This window comes from Takifugu flavidus, chromosome 9 (assembly GCF_003711565.1).
Source record: "Takifugu flavidus isolate HTHZ2018 chromosome 9, ASM371156v2, whole genome shotgun sequence".
NCBI lineage: Eukaryota > Metazoa > Chordata > Actinopteri > Tetraodontiformes > Tetraodontidae > Takifugu > Takifugu flavidus.
In genome coordinates this window covers 12,568,434-12,586,322 of record NC_079528.1, presented here as the reverse complement: position 1 = coordinate 12,586,322, position 17,889 = coordinate 12,568,434, and the positions used below count along the sequence as shown (strand labels likewise).

Genomic DNA, 17,889 nt, shown 5'->3' with positions numbered 1-17,889 from the left:
CGCCTTAAAAAAAAATCTTCAAATCAGTGCTTCATTCTGCTTTCGCCCACATCCTATCACATTCATCCCAGAACACAGATGTAGGTGAGTTTCCGAACTTTTACGCAGACTGTGTGTGTTTGTGCGGATCGTGCGCCACGGCGGTGCGCAAATCTGCAGTTCTGTAGATGGAGCTTGTAGGGGCTGTGTGCTCTGCTCATCCTGCTCAGGATTTGGGTCTGTTAACCTCTGATGCCAATTTAATAGACGCGGGGAGCTGCGCGCTTCAGTTTTATGACCGTTGTGGCACATTGTTGCGACACTTTTTTTTTTTTTTTTTTACATAACCTCGACAGCTTATTTTAAAACGACAAATCACTCCATCGCCTCTCCCACTCGGTCTGTCTCTCCCTCCCTCTCCCCTCAGAGTCTTTCTCTTTCTCCCTCTCCCCCTCTTTTCCTCCCTCTCTCACATCACGCTCGTTTTCTCACACAGAAACATGCGTGCATGAGAGAGAGACAGAGAGAGAGAGGGAAAGAAAGAGAGAGGGGGACTGGGAGAGAAAGAAAAAGAGATCCCTCAATAGTTTTTCCATATGACATTTATGGTGACATTTTTGAACCGTCTCCCTATTATGACTTTTTCCACAATTCCCTTTATATTTTAAGGGTTTGTGGGAAGAAAACGCCCCCACGCGCTACTGAAGGTCACGCACCGCGGCCATATGATCACTATGTTAAATAATTATGAGTTTAGATGAGTCACAAATGTTTGTGCCACAGAGCCACAGAGCCCTTGCTGAGAAAAAAAGAGCTGCTTTCAGCTCGGCCTGTAATGCAAAGCAACTGTTGCTTGAGCGTTTCATTTGCGGGTTTCTTCTGGTGTTTATCACGCAATTAATGCTGCATATTACAACTCTGAACGAGGGGCTGTAGCAAAGTGGAATTTCGTTTACTTCACGTTTCAGCGCCTTCTAAAGGACAAGGACGTGATGCTGTTGCTTCCTTTGCGGATTGAGACAGATCTTATAGCTAAATGTAATTACACGCATGTGTTTTTAGCCCTGCACCTTTATTAGCTTCATTTTATGTTCTCCTCTCCTCCTCTCTTTTACCTAAACCTGATGCTGTAGATTGTGCAGGGGAATTCAAATGTAATTGCACATTTGTATTTGGGGACAAGTTGCATTTTAGGTGTTTGATGTCTTTGGCTGGAATAACTCTGATTTAATGAATCATATTAATGTGTATCCCTGCACATTTTATAGGGGAGAATTCTGCAGGAACATGTATAATTCAAATATTCCGTCTTCTCTGTTGGGATTACCTCATTGGGCGTTGGGATGGCCCATTGGTTATAACATAATCTTCTCCCGACTGAGCATGCGCGTTACCTTAAAATATCACAGTATTGTGGGGTGCTTACCTTTGTGAGAGTGCTGCCGGAAAAGTGCAGACAATAACCGTCCGCTTTAATGCTAAACAGCTCACGTTTATACGTTAATTCAGTGCAGACATTGACATAGCAAGCGCCATCGTGGTTCTATTATATAAACACAGGCCTGCAGCAACAACACAGTCTTGCTCATTTTTCCTCACAGCTAAGCATGTTTTCAGTCCGTATTGTCTGGCCTGTAGCCTCACTATACTTTGCTGGCTCAGGCCTGGTGCTACAGACAGGTTTGTGGACTTAAAATTAACTCAGTAATGGCCAGACCAAAGGGAATTTTTTTTTTTCACCTTTAAAAAAAGCACTGCCAGGAAAAAGTGCTCAGTATTCTTGTAACACGGTAGCCATGATCTGTTTTTACATTTTCCACAGGCAGAATGTTCACCAGTGCGATAATTACAGCTATAAAACCTTAACAGACTTTTTTTTGTTGTTCTTTAAATTGTTAGCATTCTTCAAAACTGCAACCTTTGAATCACATTTTACAAAAGTCTTCGGGCCCTGGTTCCTTTCCCTGTGGGGATTCTCTTGAATCGTCATTAACACACAGGTTGAATTCGGCTGATTTGGTACAAATGCTGCAGGTTCCTGGATTGGGAAATTGCAATGAGATGAATTTTCCAACGATTTCATCTGCACGTCTTTTTGTTAAATCACATGTTATATCGTGTAAACTACAAAGCAGGAGAAATGGCTGGTATTTTAGTGTCTGTGCGTCAGTGTGCAGCACTGATAGGCTCTCACTTAGCTTCATATCCTGGGTATCAACCACACCTGCAAAGGTTCAATGTTTGTCGATGTCTCCCATGTTTTGTGCTGTTTTGCTTTGGGGATATTCTGCATACACGTCTGTTTATGACACATGCACAACTGATCTTTGTTTCGTAGATTGTGTGGTCAGCCTGGCCCTGAGTGACTGTTACAGTGCTGCGTGTTTGCCTCCGTATGGCTGCTGGGGAGCAGCTGACTGCTCACTGAGATTTACTGGAGCATCTGTCTGCAAATCGACTCAGACCTGTTCATTCATCTGAATTTCATAAAGTCCTGAAGACACACACACACACACACACACACACACACACACACACACACACACACACAGAAGAGATGCAGTTATTTCAACTTTGACACGAAAACACACAAATCACAGTTCCACATATAGTATTTGTGTTTGTCAAATGGTGTTTGGCTTAAATAATTAATTTGTTTATTAACTGATTGATTTTTTTCTTTAATTATTATTATTATTATTATCAAAATGTGGTAAATGGAGAATGGACATGGCGGGATGACCTAAGCCGCATTTATTTCAGCTCTGTCAATAGATTGGTCTATTGCTTTTTTTTCTAAAATAAATAAACAAACAAATAAAATAGAATAAGATAAAAAGACACATCCCTCCTCCATTAAAATTAAACACCTTTGAGTTATTGTTACCCTCATTAAAAAGAGTCTCCTCACATAAAATCAGAAAATGTAATTCTTCTCATTTCTGCAGAGCAGCGTTGAACCAGCAACAGCTATTAAAATATTTTTCTGTTTAAATTCATCTGTCAGATGTGCCTTGTCATCCCAGTGGTCCATATTCCCTGTAACAATAGCGAGGCTGTTGACATTTCAGAGTTCATTCCCTGACATGAATGTTTTGATTGTTGGAAGTGATATTTCCTGTGCAGCAGTCGCTAAAATGTTGTCTGCTCTGTCACACAGAACTGACCGGCTGTGTGAAAGTGGGTTTTTGGGCATTCCTAAAATAAAAGAGAGAAGAAAACTTTGACCTCTGGTTTCATTGTTGACTGGATGCTACAGTGACACAACCGAGTGCAGTCGGCCTCACCATGACTGCAAGAAAAATCTGGATCATCTCCTGTTCTCATGATTTGTTAAATACTTTAAATCTACATCCAATAAATTAGGCACAAATTGATAAATTTCCTTATCGCTCATCTTTTCATTAAGCGGCCTTTATACTGTTTTAGTTTTGCAAAGGTGATTGGATTAGGCTTTTAGCATATTATGATTATTTATTTAAAATTAAGCACGTGTCATAAGATTGTAGATAATCAGATAATCTCCCTAATAGCAATATAACCTACATGAATATAATATTAAGAGTAGGAGCCCAAATGTAAGAAGCATTATATTGAATCACTAAAATGGCTGCTTTTTCTTTGAAATCTCGATGTGTCCTTTGGCCTTGTTGTCCTGCTCTCACCTTTACATGTAGTAGCGCAAGATTCTTGAGAGGAAGGTCCGTCCGTTCATTGACAAATTGAAAACTGAGCTCTTCAACCTTTTTTTTTTTTTAAATTTCGGAAAGGTTAAAGTTTGACCAACAACAGGAATGGAGGTAGGTCTTTTTTTTAGCCTGCTTTGGTGCATTTAATAACCAATATTTAGTCTCTCCATGTGACGTCAGCGACGACAATGTCGAAATAAAAAGAAAAATGTGGAAATAAATGTATTTTTTTTGAAAGGGATAACCTGAAGGCGGAATAAAACGCTTTAAATCAAAGCAACAGATTGTCCATGACAGAAATAGGCGAGACTAGTGCAGGTAAAGAAGTGGGGAAAAGTGTGGAATGTGCAGGAAAATAAGCTGCAAGGAGAGCAGAGGGGAGCGCATACAGCTGCTGTCCTCACAGCACCCCAAAGTAAGTTTATCCGAGTTTCTCGGGAACAGCGGGTCCATGCTGTTTGTCACGTTTTTTAGATTTACATTTTACGTAACCACTCCGCATCTGCCTGCAAGAGGCAGTGCGCGCCCCTCGCAATTATTAATTTATTTCGGCCCAACGAGAGAAGATCCGCGCATAGAAATGTTTCACACGGAGCTCAAAGGTAAAACTGTACATGGTGTTTTGCAGGGTTCCCTAGAGGCGCAGTCAGGAATGTGTATGGACTCAGATTTTCCAGAACGGTTTAGTTTCCGTGGACAGGTAGAGCTGCGCAGGTGAGTTACTGTAGAATAAAGCGCAACGCGAACGCACCCCCACGGGCGCACCGTTCCGAAAATAAATAAATAAAAAAAATCACATGAATAATATTATTCCTAAAGTGAGTCAGGACCGAAGAGTCGCGTCTGTTGGGGGATTCCAAATAAATCTTCTGCAAGAATTAGTTTCTCATCAGCCCCCATTCAGTGTTTTCAAATATGGCACACCAGTCTAAACGCAGGTCTTGAAAATAATTAGACTGGGCACGCAAGAGCCGGGCTCCTTTCTCCTGCTGCAGGACAGGCTGGGACTTTTCCTTTGGCAACATTTCCAGCCGAACAAAAGACGGTGGAACGGGATCGTGAGCAGAACTTGTGCTTCTGCTGCGTGGTTGATTTTAATCACCGTTTCGACGATACGCGCCGTTACGCAATATTCTTTTTGTGCGGGGAGATTTGGAGAAATGAGTTTAGAAGGCGCCTGAAGTTAAAGAGGCAGCAATATTAGCGACTATCGCGGCACGTTTCAAAGCATTTTCTCTGCGATATTTGAAAACGGAGTCGTGCAGCGAACGCCTGCGTGTCCCTTTTAAAACAAACCCAGCGCCTGTCAATCACGGCGCATTCCAACCAATCCCAAAGCTGCCTTTTTAAAAGCGGGTTTTCCTGCTGTGCTTTTATATTGCACCATGGCCTGTTTCGAAGCATTTTTACTACCACGGTTATTGCCACAAATCAAGAGGGCAAAGTGAGCGGCATGGGACTCACACCAACTTTAAAGAAACTGAATCTGGTTCCTACTTCTGCGAAGTTCACGGCCAAGAATTTTACATGCAGATGATATACAAACAAGGGAAATGGAAACTGAATTTCTTGGTGTGTCCTGAGTGCTGATTCGGTTTGATTTTGCAAAACTCAAAGCCAAACTCCCAACCAAATATGTCAAGCCTCTCGAGGTATAGTGGCTGCCCTCTCTCTTGCGTCAACCCCGGGGAGAGCAATGCTGAACCCAGCGTGGTGCTGCCACCTTTGGCAGGAGAGCACATGGGACACCCCACTGGCAGTTCCTTAAAACTCTGCCCCTCGCACAATTTGCGAGACTACCCAGAGACGAGGTCCAGTGCATATGTTGACCACTCGGTTCCCAGTTTTTCAGACTCTGGATACCCCAGCCACCGGTTAGAGCACAGCCCCAGGGGCTTTATCATTGGAGCCAATCTTTCTGGAGCCGGCATGCCACCTATCACTGATCAACTGGCATCAAGAGCTAACCAACATGGCGGGATTGGAAGGTACCGTGACTTCTCTGGCTGCAGAGACAACAGAAGCCACGCTTTTTTCACAGGTTACCAGGAGCAGGCCCACGCCTCAAGCGACGCGTCCCGAGATCTCGGCAGCCACATGATGTTGGGGATACCTGGCGACCTCCTGGCTCGGAGTCACCCTTACGGCCAAGCTGTCAACCCCAAGGGAAACAGCCAGCAGCTTGTCACGCAGTTTCTGGGTCTGTACAAACCTCTTAACATGGCAATTCAGCGTGGAGGTGGCGACGCTTTCCTCAGGTGCTCCAAGCAAACTGTGAAGCACGAGCTGGTGTGCAAGTGGAGTGACGAGCAAGAGGGGGCTGGGAAGCTGCCCTGCTCCAGAGCCTTCGGGACCATGTATGAACTCGTCACCCATGTGACGGTGGAGCATGTCGGAGGACCAGAACACTCCGACTATGTCTGCCACTGGGAGAACTGCGCAAGGGACAAGAAGCCGTTCAAAGCCAAATACAAGCTGGTGAACCACGTCAGAGTCCACACGGGGGAAAAGCCCTTCCCCTGCCCCTTTCACGGCTGCGAGAAAGTTTTTGCGAGATCAGAAAATCTGAAAATCCACAAGAGGACTCACACAGGTCAGTTTATTATCATTATTATTATCATTATTATTATTGTTATTATTATTATTATTACAGGCTCGTTTATTTATGTAGTCGAGTATTTGTCTTACTTAAAATGAAATATACTTGTAACCTGGAGGATTATTATGTGTGCTGTTTAAATCAACACACGTAAACGGCGTCATGTAAATAATCTCCGGCTATTTCTCGCCGTGTGTGTAATTTCCTGGATTTGGAGAACAGCAGGAACCTCCAGATAAACAGTAGTAAGCCGGTTAGAAACGAGCACAGTCTGTAGGCCTGGTGCTGTGGGTGCCTCTCCCACCTCATTCAGTGAAATTATTAAATAAATGTCGGGACACCGGAGAGCTGTGACGTAGCCGTTACGCGTTCTCTGCCTCCCAGGGACTCATCTCCTGTGTGCTCAGAGCACATCACACACAGCGTGCTGCTAGCAAATGGAAGAATTTGACCTAAGAGGTTAACTCGAGCGTGGAATTATTATCAATATAAAGGAAATTATTCAAAATTTGTATGTATGTGGTGGCCGGTTTTATCATTACGCACTGAAATTATTAAAGGAACACCAATTATTCTCTCGATTCTCCCCTGTTTTCCCCCCCGCCACCCTGAATTGATGCAGAATCGTTTGTCTGAGCTATTTTCCGCAGCAGAATAAAAAAAGTCAACCAGTTGCCACTACTTTTAACGAGACAATTCAATTAAAAACATTAACAAACGTTGGAGACATGGACAAATCCAGGCTGTTGATTTTATTACCTTTATTACTTTCTCGGGTGCTTTAACCATGAGCGTAAACGATTTAGAGATACCTCTGCAGTTGCATAATATTCAGACGCAATTTACTAGAGGAATAAAGAACAAGGTTCCTGACACCTTTTTCAATTCGTCACACTCACCTAGTAAGCGGAAGAAATACAATTAAAGTTTTATTCCAGAGTCTCAATAACACTACATCGGTGGTCTGGTGGGAGGGCCATTAAGAGCATCCATTAGCTTTTTGATACTTTATTTATTGCACCGACTAAAATAAATCTTCGCGCTTGCTGTCGCAGGCTTCTGATAATTTAATGTCTGCTCGACCGCAGCCATGTTGCCTTAGTGCGCAATTGGTGCCTACTTGTTGCGACCGGAGCACAAAAAGTTTACCCATAAAAGCGTTAACGACCCAGTCCAGTTTAGTGAACCGATTTGTGGAGATTTGTATAATGAAGCCATTGTACAAAAGCTCCGTGTCTCACAATTGGAGTGTGGGGCAGCTGCACCGAGTCCCACCACATGACTATGGCCAGAGCGAGCACGCGCCGGCCTTTTACCGCAATGTCATAACCCGCCGCATTTCTCTCTCTGCACGTTTAGGTGAAAAACCCTTTAAATGTGAGTTCGAGGGCTGCAGCCGGAGGTTCGCGAACAGCAGCGACAGAAAGAAACACTCGCACGTGCACTCCAGCGATAAACCCTACATGTGCAAGGTCAGGGGCTGCGATAAGTGTTACACCCACCCCAGCTCCCTGCGGAAGCACATGAAGCTGCACAGCACCAAGGCCCACGACGCCCAGAGCGGCGACGAGGGTCACCCGGCGGACGCCAGGTCAACCCGAGTCCCGGACGCGGCCCAGATCAGCTCCCCTCAGCCCTCCGCCTCCACTCAAGATGTCCCCATGTCCCCAGAGGGTCAAGACGAGTCGACCCTGAGGTCACGCTTCCATCACACATTTGACAGCAGTTTGGACTACTGCGCGCACAGGTCACAGTCCCTGTTAGACCCTTTGTTGCTCCAGAGAAGCAGTTACAGGTCCCAGTCCTCCCAGCACCCCTGCGGCCAGACAGGTCACACGTTTGCGCAGACCTCAAGGACTTTCCCCTCCACTTCTCCCTTTCAAAAGAGTATCGTTAATGGATGGTACACATGCCACAGCGGCGTGGACTCGTTCCCGTCAAAGCAGTGCAACAACATTCCCTCTCTTTAAGTTTCTTTCGGGACCTTTTGGGGCCGCGTTTTGCGGTGTTATGGTACACAGGCTGTAACTTTATTGCTCTTGTTTTTTGTGAATGTTGTGTCAGAGATACGGGGAGAGCTTTATTCGCTTTTGTGAGGCCTGTTTTGGATTGTAGGACCCACATGTGGGTCACGGAACTATATTAAGCTGTACACGCCTCAATTCTTTTGCCGTATTACGCAATTGTTCCAGAAACACTGACATGAGATTTTTGTGGTCCATGAATTAACAGAAAGTGAAACGAATTGTGAATGTATGTAGCCCCCCGTCTTTGTTGAATGTAAATCGAAGCTCTAATGTATAACTGGAAGCATTTATCCTGTCAAGTGGAAATAAATATCGAAAAGCTCTTTTCTGAAGTTATATTTTCGGTTATAACGGGACAGCGCGCGGCGCCCTGAAGCACCATTTGTCTATAATTAAGATAATGCGGAGCTCAGTGCTTTCCCCCTTGATTAAGTTATACTTTTAGCCCACTTTTCATTACAAATTCTTGTTTGTATTCTATATATTTCAGACCTCAGTGCAAATTAAGAACAATGTGAGAAAAAATCATTAGCATACAGTATTACTGTACATAAGCGCGTTGTAGCTACAATTAATTATGGATGCTATATTTTATTAAAGTGTCTATATTCTCTTTGATCATGTGTGCCTAAACCCGATCAATGCTTTTTTATCATGGAATTTAACTTTAATCTCTTCTTATTGTATAATTCTCTGCGCGCCATGCGCAGCTCGATATTTGAGAGCAAACTTTTGCTTTTCCTACGCAAAATTCACGAACACGCGTAAACGCTCTTTACTGGCATCACGAGTGGAACCGTTCCCGCACAAAGTTACCAAATAACGATGTTTCTGCGTGTGAGGAATCATGATTTACACACCGATTGGCTAAAAATAGCGAACCGTCTTCCAAACGTTTGTAGGTCCTCGCGTTGTCTGCATTTAATTTCAGTCTTTATTTTTCAGGATTTATTACAGTAGCATAACTGGAGATTGGACGTGGCTATATGCGTGTTTATGCTTCACGTGCCACACGCCTTCACGCACGGACACACGCACCTTGAAGCGTTTAACGGCATAAGCGTGCTACAAACGACCATATAACCTCCACATATTTGTAACTCTCACATGCAAAACTTTAAAATATTGGATCCTAAACATTATATAATTCTAATTAATTCATCGCTAAAAATGAAATATTTTATTTCTTCATCCATTTCAAGCCTTTCGGGCGGAGGCTACTCTGGCTTTGAACGTAGACCAAAGTGTGATATAAGTTGAAATCTGATTGCAAAACAAAAGTTAATGAAGTGAACTTTTCCTTTTTTCTGATTCCAGTCCAACTCCATTTGCTCTCATTTTTTCTTTAACATTTAACTCTTGTTTGGTACCATCTGGATCACAAAACTTCAACAAAAACTATTCAAAAATGTGTTTTTTTCTCTCTTTTTAAAATCTGCATCCTGTCTTAAAGTCTTCAGGAGTAAATAATCATTTCTTCTTTGTTTACAGTGTCCCAGTTTAAGTTGAAATGATGAGTGATGTTAAAGAGAGGGACTGGAAACACCGTGAGCAGGTTTATTTGGGTCCCTCACCACGTATTCATATACAGATGTCAGAACTTGTTACACCATTCTCAGTGGGGACAATGACTGTCATCACACTCTCCATACCTGCTTGCTTTACACGTATCCAGAAGGAAATCAGGTCAAAAGTACATTCGTTTTACATTTCTTTGAAATACAGCAGTATGAAGCTGTTCATTATTCCAGTATAAATAGGTGGATTACCCAGATTTGTTAGATGTTCAGTGTTGACCATGTTAACACCGTAAAGTCTTGGAAAGTTTAACAAATAATGTTGCTGTGCTTAAATGTTACTTGTAAGAAAAAATAAATGTTGGAAGACTCCTCAAGTTGCTGTTATTATTGTTATTTTTCATCCTTCTACAATTGAAATGAGAACTAAACCTCCTAATCCTCAGTGAGCGTGAGAGTTAAGCATCTACACTTTATGTGCTTTATGTGCTTACTGTGTAATTGTTGCTAAGATGGTGCAGAGATGTGCAGCACATCCTGATTCTGAGCATTGGTTAAAATTCCACCCAGGGCTCCTGGGGATACTCTGGGAGTGTCAGATATTTTTGATGATGCATTTTTTGCAAATCCCTGACCGTGGTTAAAATTTGGTTAATTCTCCCCCCCTTCCTACACAAGGCTTCTTTTTAGAAAACATCCACAAGTTTCAGTGTCTTGATTTTCATTTTCACACTCCATCCATGTCTTACCTAATCCTGCTAATTCTTTAGGCGGTATTCAGGAGCCACTCCTGCTGGGACACATTCCCTACATTCTCCTTTAACAAATGCTTTTTCATTCATTTCTCTCTCTCTCTTTTAAAAAAAAAAATATCGTCTCGATGCTTTGATAATGTTAACCTGAAAACTTCCCAATGCTACCCGGGTTGTTGAAGATATAATTTTCCTGAAGATATTTTTTGCTCAGAAGAATGACTTTCATTTAAAGTGGCTGATATTAGAAAATATTGCAATTTTGAAGAGCGTCTTTCTTCATGTAAATTGAGGTGAACTAGGTGAGCTTTGATCGGTGCTTTAATGATGCGATTACTGGAACTTAAGAAAAAAAATCGCTCGCTCTGATACTGCAACCTCATCAATAACATTTGGCATCAAATGTTTTTCGGTGTCGCCGCGCTACCCACGATTTCAAAGCGAAACTCAAACTACCAAATGAAGTGTCACGTTTCACTCCCCTTTTTCCAAATATAGTAAATCTCCCCCCTAAAATGGTATCAGACTCGATCAAACATGAACTTTTTTACATTTGAAATCTTTTTTTATCGCGTCGAAGGGCCGCAGCCTGAGCCGCAATGTGAATGTGGCGTGTAAGTCTTGCGTTAGAACTTCTGACCATCACTTGGTAATATTCCATGATCATCAAACCCTTCCACACCCTCCCCCCCAGCATGTACAACTGATTAGACCTTCGCCTCCCACTTTCCCAGTTGTCCGCCGCCATCTTTACTCCTGCACTCTCTGCCTAGCAACAAGCACGGGCGCCATTTTGGACAGGATACACAGGGTAAACACCAATTTAATGTAAATAAAAGCATTCACCTTGGGATCCTTTGAATTGCTATCTTTGCCCCCCGTGTGGGTATTATGCCATACTTAGGTTGAGCCCCAGCTGTGTACCAGGAGGTGGGCTGCTTTGTCACACCAGGCCTTTAGTTTTTATGCATCATCATAACCGCGTATGACATCTTGCGTAACTCGCTCTGTGCCACTTCTATACTCTCCCCGAGTCCTCTCTGAGCCCTCAACGTGGCCCGTGTCAGCCTTGACTCTGACCAACCAAGTGTGATTTTAATTGGATCACTCCCTTTTCCCCTCGTCCTCCCCAGGTTAAGCCAGTGATGCCGGCGCTCCTCAAATTCATCCATCCCTAACCCCCCCACACACACACGTAAACACACCTCCCCTTTTATTGAACCCCCCCCCCCCCCAAAAAAAAAAGCCAGGTCCTCTTGTTCCTCCACCTCATCTGTCTTTATCTTTGCAGCTCCTGGCTATCTTCACCCTCTACGACTCCTTCATGAGGACCCATAATTCCCGCTAATGTAGTCCCACGGTAAGCAAGTAGCCCCCACGTGCACCTTTTACCAGTATTGTGTAACATGGAAAATTGCCTAGCATCAAAACTTCTGTGACAATTCAGGAAAACGAGGTCATTAATGATTCATTTCCCCCTTTTCCTACTCTGTCTGCTCGACCCTTCTCTTGGTAATCAGACACATTTACTGTGCTTATAAGCACGTCGCTCGTATGAGTTTACCAGGCTGACAAGTGAGACTCGCTCTTGTCCTCATTTGCACTACAGCTTTCTGATTAGCAGTGCCAACCCACTGTCTAGCAGATCTCATTAGGCCAATCTTCTATTCAATCCCTAGCTCTCGCTTCTGTCAACGTACGCCACCAGGAGCCCCTCGGATGTCTGGTTTTCCGAGCATTGTTGTCGGATTCACCAAAAACTGATTATGAAGCAGGATAAAGGCTCTGGCTACCTTCAGATCTCCATTTTAACTCCTAATTGTCAAAGTTTTCTTAGTTTATAATGAGCCGCTAGCCAAGACTGTTTATATCACATCTTCTAAATCAGAACAACTCCCCCCCCACCAAAAAAAACCACATCAAAATGTTAAGATACTGCCTGCAGTGTGGTCGAGCATGTTGGTCGAGCACATTGCAACATGCCTGTTGCAATGTACGGACAAACTAAGTAATATTTACAGTCCACATCTTTTAGAATTCACGCTTACAAGTTTTGGGGAATTATAGTAGGTTGTGTGAGGTGAGCAGACCTTTGAAGATCTTTCAACCCCTCCACGCTCGGGGCCTATGACATGCAACACCATCCTTTTAAGGCAATGACCATAACTTCGGTCCCCTCACCTCTAATCCCTCCTCCAGACCCTTGTCATCAGAGATCAACCGGGCTGAGCCTTAATGTCCTCCGTTCGCTGGCAAGGGCAGCTGCTAGCTTTCATGTACGTGGGGTGGCTGAAGAAAATGCCTAAATCTGCATGTTTGAGCAGAAGCGGACGCCTTTATCTAGACTACGGTGAACAGTCCTGCTGTAAATGATCCGTTTCTCTTCAGAGCCCTCTTTGCTGAGCGATTTCCATTTTACAGAATGCATTTGAAGCGTTTGTTAGGAAAGTGTCAAAACGACTTTGATCGCGCTGAAAGAGTACAATGCCACAGATTTTTACCAACCCCCCCACCGACACAACATGCTTGTTTGTGCTCCGTTTCAAAATAATGTCCTTCGCAACCCTTCCGTTGTGCTGCCACATACCGTATCTGAAAGCTTCTTATATGTTTGGGTGAATCCCTGTCGTTTGAGGTTGAGCTTTAAATAAAAAAAAAACAGGGATCACATTGATCGCGGTCAAGGGTGTTTCAAAGCAGTTGTGAGTGTTTAATATTATCTGTCGCAGCGCCGGCGACTGTGTAATCAAGCCTGTGAACTCCACATCTGAAGGGAGGACTGTGGTTCTGATCAGGTCCTTACTGAAGTGGCTGTATCACGGACGTGCGGACACACTTCGCTCTCCTCATCGCGCCGACACTAAATAAACGTATACTGACCTGATGCTCGACACGTACGGCTGTCTGTTGCATCACACTCAAGAGATGCTGGTTGCACGCCGATCTGGCTGTTAGCCTTCATCGTTGAGAGCCCACCCCAGGGCCTAACTCTACAATGATGGATGTGCAGTGTGGCGGGAGTCTGGGGGCCCACATGCAACCCAGGAATTCCCCTTGGGCCTTTTCAATTACAGTTAGGCCCAGCTCCACACCACCATGATATGTTACTTTAAGGCTGTGACATTAATGGAGGGGACAAATGAGATTTTGCGTGACACTGACCCTAAAGAGCGGGCTCGTAGGGTGGCGGCGAGAGAAGGAAACGCAGCGGAACGCGGCGAGTCTTTATTTACAGTGCGATTACAGCTCCTCTTGAAGTTAACGGGTTATTGATAGAGAAGTTTATCATTAGCCACAGGCTAAAGGAAGCTCAGGGATCATGGGAGGGAGTAATTAGCCACCAAAGTGGCTTTGAGGAGCTCAGGTAGAGGGATGAAGAGTCCCGTTCTCTTTGTATGCAATCAATACAGCAGCCTAACCACACACTGGAAACATTCTCTGATATGGTAATGGGATATCTGTGCATTTATGTCTTTTAGATGTTTTATGTCATAAACATTTGCTGTGATCAGGATCAAGACGGGTATTAATGCGCACAACTCTGAAGGTTGAGCTATTCTGAAGGTGACGTTTTAATGGCTGGTTTGGGTTTATACTTCAGAATCCTTACTAATGCAACTGTCCATCAGATATTTACTTCAACAACATCAGAGCACACGTTTTAATTTGATCAAAAAATTACATCTTGTCAAGTCTCATAACAGAAAATATGACTTTATATCAGTTACTTGAGGCACAACTACTCAAACATCATCGGTAATAAAAGCTATATAACTATTTATAACCTTGGTTTACTCCACATATAAATGCAGCATTAATGCAGATTCTGATGAAAAAACAACTGAATTTAGCTCATTAAGGAAAACAGCAGCCCTCCTGTTTAAAACTGTACAACTATTAAAGAATATCACTCGTAGGTGGTATCCTGGATTTGATTTTTGTTATTACCTGATCAAACACATCAGTAACTATTCCCTGCACAGTAACATAAATCAGAATGCGAGTGAGATCACGTCGATGGAGCGTCCCCATCCCCCCGCTCGCTGCCGCCTGACTCTGCAGTAAGTAGAAAACTCAGATTCTGGTTCTCTATTGGAAAATTATTGCCAGTTTCTTTCATAATTAATAGAAAAAGCAAAGAATTCCATGGAGAGACAGTAGAACAGCTATAATTCAGATGTGGCCCTGATGCCGGAGGCACCAGTACCAGCATGTTTGCTCTTATTGCCCCTTGTGTTATTACCCGGGCTGTGATCAGATCACGCTGATCAGATCGCCGGCTGATATTCGAAGCCGTTGAATTCTGATTATCAGTTCTGGCTAATTTGCGGCCAGCAGGAGCAAAGGTGGGGGTTAATGTCTCACTTTGTCCCAGGAGGAAGCCAGCTGTTTGGGCAGAATGAGCGCGCCCCCTTCCCAAAAGTTAAAATGGAACCCCAGCCTTGGCGGCGTGGAGGACTCCAGTCCCCGCGTATCCCTGCACGCAGATCACAGAAGTTCCGAAAGGCCGCTCTTTGATCATTTTCATTTCTAAAATAATTTCCTTTGAACATTTCATGCCACTCTGCTTTTATTTATAAAGCCTATTTAGACAATCAAGGGCTTGAAAATAATTAGGCGCGCGCATAAAGTATGGACATGTATTCCCTTTCAATCAGTTAAGACCAGCTCTGTAATTAAAGTTCTGAGCCCACACTCTGCCCAACAGAAATTCTTATTAGCCACTGTGTTCCTTAGATCTGTTGTCAGCTGAGCATATTTTCTTTGGGCTGCTCCCTTCTATTTTTTTTTCTTTCCTCCCACCGAAATCCCACTGACCCATATAGTTGGTCTCATTTTTTTGAAGCGTGTAATATGGATCCCATGTTCGGGGAACGGAGGCTCTATTATTAGTCCCGTTTGAGGTGCCTTCCCTCCTTCTAGATGCTGCTGTGCGTTGCGAAATTTACCCGAGCGAAGGCATCGCTGTGTCGTTTGGGTAGGGGCAAGATTACCTCATGCATCCAAGCTGAAGGGGGGGGGGGAGGAGAGGCGGTAGGAGCCGCCGCTGACTCCTTATACATTTGGTAAACATCACACATGACAACTTGTGATGCCACCTCACTGATGTTTCTCTTTAAAGGTCTCTCGGTCTCTCGCTAACAACAGCGTCCCATTGATCCCCAGCATCATTTTAACAACCTCCTCACACCCTTACACACACACACCTGAGTGACTATAGACTGAAAATGTTGGCAGTTTGCGCCTCTATTTGCCAACACGTCCACCGTGGTCAATTAGGCCAAGTCGCTGTGCGTTCGGCACCAGAGGGGGCAGAAAATGAGAAGTGTAAATACCAATTCATCCGCCACTGCTGATTAATATGTAATTTGCACATTCCAGGATGGTGATTAGAGACGGGTGGCACTTAATGGAGAGTAAGAATCCAAAAAAGGAAACTCGAGAATTCAAAATTTGTTTTCCAGTGGATGGAAGAAAGAAGCAATTAGCTGCACGTGGGTAAAGTTCTGCTCATTATAACCGAAAAAGTGGGAAACGCTGCAATGGAAATGCAATTTATTTTAATATCCAATTGAAATATCTGTTTCTCTCATTTGAAATGCTGTTTTCATTGCGGTCACAGAGGCAGATCTGCTCTGTAAAGCGCAACGGCTGCTCTGGAGAAGCGGGTCCAGGCGACCAGCGGTGGGGTTCCATGATTGCGCCGAAATCAAAGATTTGACGGTTGCTAACATTAAAGGGCTACCGCTGGTGTATCCTGGACCGAGAGGCTTCTTTCTGCTGAGCATTTTAATATGCTAGAGGTCACAAGGTGGCTCATCACTGCTGGTGAAGGGAATGTTAGATACTTCTCAGTCACACTGGCAGGATTCCAGTGTTCAATATTCATATAGATGCAGTCATCAAAGACACGGCAGCGGTGGGCCACTGGAAATTATTGAAGTAGTGCGAGTTGAAGAGACCCGATGCAGGAATAAAGTGGGCTGATGTATTCCAGGGACATTTTCCTTCAGGCCTGCAAACATATTTGTGTTACAGAGTAGCTACTGGAAAAAAAAAAAAAACACAACCGGGTTGCCGCTTCCTGTCGCAGGCAGCCTGCTGGGATGGCAATTCAGGTATTTTGTCTGTTGGCCTAACCAGTTTTTAAAAAAAAAAAAAAATTATTATTCACTCTTAAACATCTCTTAGTAGTCAGCTGAGTCGTCAAGCTAAGTTTCTACCACATTTTTCTAAAAAGCGACCACATGTGTGATCATCATGGGCTCGGCAGGACCTGAAACTTCCAAACTCCACAGTCTTTAAAGACCCTCGAGGCTTAAAATACCACCACAAAACGTTTAATTTGCCACGTATTGACAGGCAATAATGAGAACACAAGTAAACTCCTAAAATGACTTTCATCTATGCTCTCCGAGAATTGCACCAACTTCTTCATGTTCAAGGGTTCCTCAAAATTGAATTGAAGCCACAGAGCAAATCCCCAATATGTGCAACTTAACATGCATCTTTCATGATGTCAGAAACAGACATTCTGAGCTGACACATATACTAAGAATCTTGGCGCTTACAGCATGTGTAGGATCTTAATTCTTCTGCACTGGCTGTGATTTAGCCTTTTTTGGTTGTAGCAGGACATGTTTATGGGCTAATAGGCCTTTGTAAGCAGTAGTCTATTTATTTAATACAATTGTAGTGTGAACAGAAGGAATAATAAACAGGCTGACTAAACATACGATTCTTCTTTTGGGCTGAGAAAACCCTGTGTAAGGACACAAAAGGGGGACGTTTCCACTGCGGAAAGTAAATTCTTTTGAAGTGGAACTAATCATCTGAGGGATGGTTCTCGTTGTCCTAACAACGCTGCTGAATTGGAATGAGCCTCCTTTTTGTGGATGATATGTTTTCTTTTTTCATTCAGAAGTGATGATGATAGTAGTTTCACGCCCTGTCCGCCCTCATTGTCCGCCCAAACCTCTTTGCAGATAAGTCTTTACTCGGAGACGCCGAACACACGGCGGGTGACTCTTGGGCTGTGACGTCAGCCTCTCTCCTCTGTCTTCTGGTCTTTACGCTTTTTAATGCCGTTAGACTGAAAGGGGAATCTCACTGCAAATCCTCTCCGAAAACACTTCTTTCTTCCAGTGTGAAAAGATCAAGACTTTTAAAGCGTTCTCGTATCATGATGTACCAGTGACTGTTGATTCAAAGTTTGATCGCTTCAGACAAAGTTTACAGCTTTAAACAAAAAAAAACAAAACAGAAGTGAAGACTTTCTGCTGACCTCTTTAATGGTTAAAGAGCATTTACAACATTTTACAATCT

The 17,889-nt window shown here is 43.6% G+C and overlaps 1 protein-coding gene across 6 annotated transcripts in view; it reads left to right on the top strand.

The window, feature by feature from the left end:
• Nucleotides 1–17,889, top strand: part of zic6 (zic family member 6) — a 70,462-nt gene that overhangs the window by 47,907 nt on the left and 4,666 nt on the right. For 3 of the 6 annotated variants that reach the window (XM_057042479.1, XM_057042478.1, XM_057042480.1), the window contains exons 3-4: nucleotides 2,318–6,261; nucleotides 7,627–10,188. The exons of 1 other annotated variant lie outside the window; for it this stretch is intronic. In XM_057042479.1, coding sequence (XP_056898459.1) covers nucleotides 5,304–6,261; nucleotides 7,627–8,237 — 1,569 coding nt within the window. In that variant the 5' untranslated portion in view covers nucleotides 2,318–5,303 and the 3' untranslated portion in view covers nucleotides 8,238–10,188. Of the gene's footprint in view, nucleotides 1–62; nucleotides 85–2,317; nucleotides 6,262–7,626; nucleotides 10,189–11,854; nucleotides 11,924–17,889 lie in introns of those variants that run through there. 2 more of the 6 variants (XM_057042481.1, XR_008951944.1) reach the window with 2 other exon arrangements.